At 40.1% G+C, this 7734-nt stretch overlaps 1 protein-coding gene across 2 annotated transcripts in view; it reads right to left on the bottom strand.

Moving 5' to 3' along the window:
• Positions 1-6304, bottom strand: part of pde4ca (phosphodiesterase 4C, cAMP-specific a) — a 70927-nt gene extending 64623 nt beyond the window's left edge. The window contains exon 1 of one of the 2 annotated variants that reach the window (XM_041803302.1): positions 6004-6304. In XM_041803302.1, coding sequence (XP_041659236.1) covers positions 6004-6269 — 266 coding nt within the window. In that variant the 5' untranslated portion in view covers positions 6270-6304. The remainder of the gene's footprint in view (positions 1-6003) is intronic. The other variant, XM_041803303.1, reaches the window with a different exon arrangement.
• Positions 6305-7734: the final 1430 nt, after the last annotated feature.

The raw sequence follows: 7734 nt of genomic DNA on the forward strand, positions 1-7734 counted from the left end.
GCACTATGTGCAATGTTGTACTTTCTGAATAATTTAGAGTAAAAGGCTTGGATGTGAATAAGTTCCCCCCAGTTCCTCAATGCTAACAGGGTGTTTTTAAAAGAAGAGGTAATGCTGCAGAGTGGTCAATATGACACTGTCCCAATTTTTTAAAACGGTGTTGATGGCATGAAATTCAAAACTTTCATTCCACCTTCATTCCTCCAAAACACAGAAATTCATCCATAGATACTTGCTGCAGACTAGTAGAGAGAGACTTTTCACATTTGCTCTGCAATAAGAAAGAATACAAAGTCATGCATAATCTGACTACGCACCAAAAGAATGGGATCCAAAATGTCTCCCAGCTTTGCCTAACTGTACCTCGGACAGTATGAACAGGACGTTGTACTGAACCCTACAAGGAATCCTTTCCTACAGCACATCACCACGTACAGAAGGTATAGATGACATTTTTTTCCATATGGACTTCTACTGAGGGAGAAACCCAGAGACTACAACAACTTTATGAACATTAAAAATGAACATTTGAAATTCACCATGGCACATGATCCCTACAAAATGAACTTTTTGAACATACTAATTATCAACAATAATGGAAGTCTAAGCACCAGCCTATACAGGAAACCAACAGACAGAAATTCTTTATTACATGGCCAGTCTTTCCATCCTACTCCTCTCAGTTCCATCATATACGCTGCATCTGCAGTTCAGATGCTGACTTCAAAAATCAAAGCATTGATTTAGAAAATAGATTTCTGCAAAGAGGTTACAAAAAAGAGTGGGTAAAAGACGCTTCTACTCGCTTTTCTAAACTGTCTCAAGCTGAATGCCTTTATAACCTAAAAACTAAAACCACCAACAATAGGATCACATGTTCCATCCCATACTCACTTTAAGCAAAAGACATGTCATCTATCGTCAAAAAACACTTGCATGTTATCACTTGCATGTTATCATGAGTACCTTGGGCCCTGGTAACTACAAATGTGGAAATTGTCAACAATGTAACCTTACCCGTAAAACAAAAACTTTCTGTCATCCACACACAGGCAAAAGTATATGCATTAAAGGCACAATCTCATGCAAAACTTCAAATGCCATTTATATGCTTAAGTGCCCCTGTGGACTTGTTTACATAGGTAAAACCTCCAGACCTTTGAAAAATAGGATTTCAGATCACAGTGCCATCAGAAACCATGACAAAAAAGTCCTGTAGCTAACCACTTTGATGTGCTAAACCATTCAGTTGCCTCCCTAAGTTGCTTTGATATCAAACATGTCACACTACCACGGAGAGGAGGAGATATTAACAACATTCTCCTTCAACATGAGGTATTCTGGATATGTTCCCTCAACATGTTATCACCCAAAGGTCTCAATGAAGAGATGGATATTCGCCACTTTCTATAATGTGTATGCTGTGACTTACCTCTGCCACTACAACTCAGTCATTCAATAGATTTATGAGTTTGTACATTAAACAGCTAGTTGTAGAAGTTATGGAATATTGTCTATAGACTGGTATTTATTACTATGCTTAATTTATTTCATTTTTTCACTCACTTCTTAGTTTCAACATTTGGTAAAGGGTCTCTGTGTTACTCTATTTTTACTCAATTAAATATATATATTTAATGTTTTCCATATTACTACATTGTTATTATTTACATTTTATACAGTGTCCCAACTTTTAGGAAATGGAGTTGCTGACAGCGCTCATCAACAACCTCTGATCAGAGTATTTCTGTTCTGTGACTGTAATATTTCTGTTCTGTCCTCCATCACAGAACCAAAAACACATCAACCTCCTGCCTCAGACCCACACTTCAAAGCACAGCACCCTCTAGTGGAGAGAAGAGGAAACGTAACGATAAGGAGATGGATAGAAGTTCTGAACCAAGCCTTGTGACACTTTTTAAACACACAAAGACATCTAAAAGTCCTCTTATTTGAATGAATAAAAGGGTAGAATAAACTGGCATTATCACAGTTAAAGTATTGTCAAAAAGTGATCTGTACCACATTATAACTCTTTCTACTATTGAGTAACAACCCATTATCTGTAGTTAACCTATATCCAGCCCATTTAAAAAAATAAAAAATGTGTCCCACTACTCTTGTGCCATGTTATGCTGCTAAATGTACATTTTATGAACTGTTTACTCAAAGACCCAACTAGGGACAAGAGTTGGAAATTAGCGATTGCTATAAAACTCTTTGTGCAGCATATCAGATTCATGCTCTGTTATGAACCTATGTTAAACTGCATCGTCCCCATCAAATAAATACATTCAAATTCAAATTAAAAAAACAACTGCCAATAATCATAACTTGATCAAAGAAAATATTTTTAAAAAATCCAAACTGAACAGAACCCCTTATCTTTTTAAGCACCACTTTTGTGATTCTTCCTCCATTAATGATTGCATTAAGAAGTTGTGCAAACATTGCACAAGAGATGGTACAGATACACATAATTTCAAGTTCAAACTATAACTTAAAAAAAGAGGGAAAACTGGGGAAAAGTCCACTTTTTTAGGAAACAAGAAACGTTCTTCCCCTAGGCTGGCTAACCTGCCTATCTCGGTGGAAACTGCAAAGTGTGATGCTGCAGTAATGTTTCTCAGGGACAGAAAGGTTAAACTGCTATAAACTACTGTGTCTTTAAACACAACCTGAAGAGAGAGCACCAGTTGAAAAGTCACTTGAACAGACCTAACCATGTCATACAGGTCTTAATGGTTCCTCGGTGGCACTATGACATATTTAGTGTTGGCATACAATATGTTAAGAAGTTTTCTTTAACCACACAAGTAAAGTTTGAGGCAATTTTCATGCAGTGTGTTTGTATTAACTGGAAATTCTTGTTATATGCCGGGGCGCGATACACTGATGAGCTCCAAGAGCCATGCCCCATAAGTTCACTATAAGATCGGAATTACTTTCTTTTCTGTCAAGGTCTAATTGAGCTCTACAGTTTTGTTCTAAATAGGTTTGGATTGATTTTGAAGGGGTGAAACTTTTCAGAATGAGGACTGTTCAGTTGTACAAGTGTTGTTTACAAAAATTAAAAATGCAGAAGAACTCAGAGAGCCCTCTTCTTGTGTGTGAAATTAATGTTAAATCATATCACATAATCCAAGTTTTATTACTTTCCCTTCAACTTTAATGAAGAAGTTTTATATTTCATAAGTACACTGCCATTTGATTCAAAATATCTCTTAATTACAGGAGCGTTGACTTTCCGGTGGACTCTCAGGCTACTGTTTTTGATCTGCTGTTGAATGTGAAGAGCCTTGTAAAGGTGATAGTCTATTAGCCATGATAGTAAAAAGTTAGCCTCTAATACCAAGTAACAAGTGCTGGGAAGCTCACAAAGAACTGGGCGCAAAAACCCCAGGAGTAGAGTGGGATGGGGCAAGCCAACAGTATCTGGGAGACCCATTCTACCACTGGGGATAACAGTGTAGAAGGGTTTACCCAAGTGCATACTGTTCCTCAAAGAGCTGGGTCTTTAGCATCCTCTTGAAAGTAGAAAGGGACTCTTGAACCAAGTGGACTTGGGTAATTCATTCCACCATGGAGGGACAACAGAGCCAGTGCCTTAGGGAGCTGATGTGATGGAAGTACCAGGTGGCACCTTTCATTAACTGAGCGTAGTATGCAAGAGAGAGTGTAGATATAAATGAGGGAATCCAGGTAAACAGGGAGCAGTTTGAGTTACTGCTTTGTAAGCTACGGGTAGAGTTTTGAATTTGATGTGAGCTGCAGCTGGAAACCAGTGTAGAGAGCTAAACAATGGAGTGGCATGGAGCTTCTCTTCAGTTTACTTTGTGATGACTAGAAACAATGACAGCTACAAAGCCAAAAAGGTGAAGAAGCCCATCAAATACAGTTCCTAAAATGATTGAAATGAAAATAAAAACATTAGAGACACACTATCGGATCCTAACAAAAGTAGCTTTCATGAAATGTTAGACCAAAAGATCTTCTTTGACATGCTGTCTGTGGAGTGGAAAAAGACACTAAATCACCCTCGTCACCAAGTGAAAAGAACTCTGCGAGTGTGTTCTATATTTGAGCCGTCTGCGACATTTATTTTCCGCTGGACCCCCAGCTTGTTTAATTCTTCCTACTTGCCAGCCATCCTGCAATAACTCTCCTCCATCCATTTATTTCAGTTTTGACATTATGGGACACTACACATACCACAGAGAGGGACACTTCCAATGGCCTGACCTGGGATCTGTGTAACATAAAAGCTCTGACATGTTGAATGTCTGCTACACTCCAAGACTCACACTCTCAAATTTGAGCCTTGAAATCCTCTTCTCTGGACTCTTGCCTTCTAATATTTAGATTTTCGACAGACACACTGAAATTAATTAAAGCATTTGTCTCAAGACTTTCAGTAAACCCTGGAAAAGAAGCATCTCTGACAGTCCCCAGTCCAAAAGCATTAAACGCTTGGGGTAAAACGATCCCCACCACTGCATGTTTATAAAGGTGAATTGACTTGTTAAAACTCTTTAAAGTTTTCTAGAAGGCATTGGCTTCTTTGGGAAGGTTTAATACACATTTACAACCAATAAAAGTAAGGCAGCACTTTACAACACCAGCTAGCATTTCTCCTGGGCTTTTACTTCTATTGCACTGAGATGGATGTCATCTAACATGACTGCAACAATCTGAAGGCCCCTGGTAACAGCACAGAGTTGTTGGTGCCTATAGCTGAGAGTGTATATGTTGAGGGTAAACACTGACAAAGAGATAGCGGGCATGTGTGTTAAAATTGGTTTTACAGCGCTTTGCAATTTTCCACAACAGTCTGCTTCCTGCCAACCTGGGACAACACTGTCTCCTTGAGGCAAAAAGACATTTGTTTGTATGCCCATCGCACATATGTGTTAAGCCTTGAAGAGTTCAGGTCAAGTATGGTTTAATTGATCCTACAGCTCCCTACCTGAACAGTGTTAGTCAGGTAAATGTTTGATTTGCACTGACATTAAGGGCCATACCTGGTGCGACAACAGCTCATAAAAATAAAACTATGGACAGGCACCAGAGGGGAGCTCCTGTCTGTAGGACAGCTGCAGTCTTCCCAAACAAGAGTTATGACCTCTATCACGGATGAAGAATTAAGATAAATCAAATATGTTTTTAGCAGAGCAGGAAATACCTCATCATGCTGCTTTTCGACATGACAGATTACTCCCTTGACAAAGAAGTGGAATGATAAACGGCTGGTCCAGTTTTAGCAAGGATGTCGCTGAGCTGCGTGTTTACCGAGATGATGAAGGAAAACAAAACCATTGGAAAAAAAATTAACCTGTAGGAAACTGAGTGCTAATCCCAGCTGTTCTCCACATCATATCCATACTCAACACGTGAGTCAAATGTGTTTATCAGCCATTGAAGCTCCTAACAAACAAAATACCAGTTACACAGGAAGTAATCTTTCAATTCTTGTCAGAATTAAAAATGATTTTTGCATACAACTGCTAACAATTTCATCTCAAGCATCTTGTGGTGAGGATGAATTTCACAATGAGTGCTTTAGGGCAACTATTTTTGTTGTGTTGTGAGAAGCTGCTGGCTTGCGGAAAATAAAACCAGAATACATCAATATTTCTGATTTTTTTGAAACAATATTTACAATAAGGCAGACAGAGGATAGATGTAGACTGACTCAGCAGCAGTAAGTGATTGTCAAACTGGAGAATACTTTACCCAGGTTGTTTTTTATATTGATAGGAAAATTTTAAACAAACATTTGCAACAGTATGTGGTGTATGTACTTCTTTTACAGCTTTGTCAACAAGCAACTGTCTTTCTGCACATATACTACCATGAACAGAACAGAATATGCCTCATCCTTAACAGCAGCTCAATTATTCACCAGAGCAGTTCAGTGTAGGCTCAAACTAGTTAGAGAACAAAGCGTCAGTGGTTATTTAATGCATAGCCGTATCAATTGAGCTTCAAAGTTACTGACTCTACCTGGGTGTGTGGGCCAGAGTGAAGCGCCGTCTCTGGAGGTTGATGCTGCGGTTCATCAGCATCTTTCTGAACAGCAGTGGGGAGTTTCGAGGAGACCCACGTGGGGAATCCTTGGGTGAATTCTTTGGGGATCCTCCAGGAGAGCTGGCTTTGGACCTTGGTATGAGCTGAATGACAGGTGGCCTGTTCATCCTTCGCTCTTGTGGCCTTTCCTCGACTTCGGCTTGCTCTTCTTCAGAAGAGCTCTCAGAGGTGAGCTCACTCATGGTGCATCAGAGGATGGCCAGCATTAAAGCAGTTGGTCCCTTTTCTTTGAGTCTTTCTTTGTAAGATGTATGGCAGTGGTTCTTAAGTCCTTGTGGTCATCTCTCTTGATTTTTCATGTAAAGGTAAATCTGCCTCGAGTCTAATGAGTTCCTCCTGATATTTGAGCCAAACCTTAAAATTTTCATGAAAACTCTCAAGTAAGCGTCTTGCAAAATCCACCAAATCCTTCCCCCCCAAAAAACAATAACTAAAAAACACCTCAGCCCTTCTCTGATCCCTTCCTAACTATATGGCAGACCGCCTGCCGGCAACAGACTCAAACATTAGTGTTGCTTTACTCTCCCTCCCTCTCCCAGGCTATGTTTACATTACTGCTAGGCCTTCCCTCTCTCCAACTAAATATGGGCGACTGATTTACAGGAACGAGAAGCAAGACAGATCACCTCCTCTTGCTTCTCTCTCCCTCTTTCCAAATGTCTACCCCCCCACCCCCACTCCTAATCGCACGGAGCAAATTGTTCATCAACGTCAAACAGTGCTTCATAATCACTTCCTCTGGTGTCTAAACATTAAGCCGTCGCCTGGCTCTAGCCTCAATTTTGCTTCTTTTTCCCTTTACTTTGCACACTCAGGCTTTCGCCATGCTCACCCAGAGGTGCTTTTTTGTTATGAAATATCCTCAGAGACTGCCCCTTTGCCTTTCACATGCTCTGAGTGTACCAGGAGGAGTCACATGAAGGGCCTCTGACTATAAAAAGCTGAGGTAGATAAAAGCTATAGAGCGACTGGGTGCTGTCACGATGGCGCTCTCTATCTGTGACCAGAGGCAATATCTTCATCACCAACCCAATCTGCTTGTTTATGGTTACAAACTAAGGAAAAGTTCTCCTGTGTTTTAAAATGAACATACTGAGAATCTGACATGATCTTGAACATCTGATTTAGGCCTGACACTGGTGATAAACGGATGGCAGGGAGAGTAGGGGTGAGAGAGTCTTTGGTTAAAGGCTTTTAATGGATATCCAAACTCTACTCTGCATGTAGACAGGGGAACTTGTTCTCATCCAAATGTAGCACTATTTCAGGGTCAAATACATGCCTAGATGTTTTGATCATACGTAATCATCAAAACATGCCTCAAAGGACATTGCAAAGCAAAACAGATGTGGCTTTTGATCTTTCCTTAAACTTCCATGACGCTCTAACACCAGTTTGACCAATTCAGCGTCACCACTACGTCTGTAAGGCACCGTTTTTTCCTCTGGGGAGACAGTAATGGTTCCTGACCTACTGTACAGCTCAGTCTGAAAGTCCCTCGCTGATGTGAGCTAGGGAACATGGTAAAGCATTTAGCTTTAGAGCTACAAATGTTTCTCATGAGTCGGTGGAGACCAAAACTGAGCTAAAAGAAGATTATGCATGTGTGCAAATGAGCAATGAAATGATGCAACTACCACACTCCCT

The sequence above is a fragment of the Cheilinus undulatus genome, linkage group 13, assembly GCF_018320785.1.
Source record: "Cheilinus undulatus linkage group 13, ASM1832078v1, whole genome shotgun sequence".
Lineage (NCBI taxonomy): Eukaryota > Metazoa > Chordata > Actinopteri > Labriformes > Labridae > Cheilinus > Cheilinus undulatus.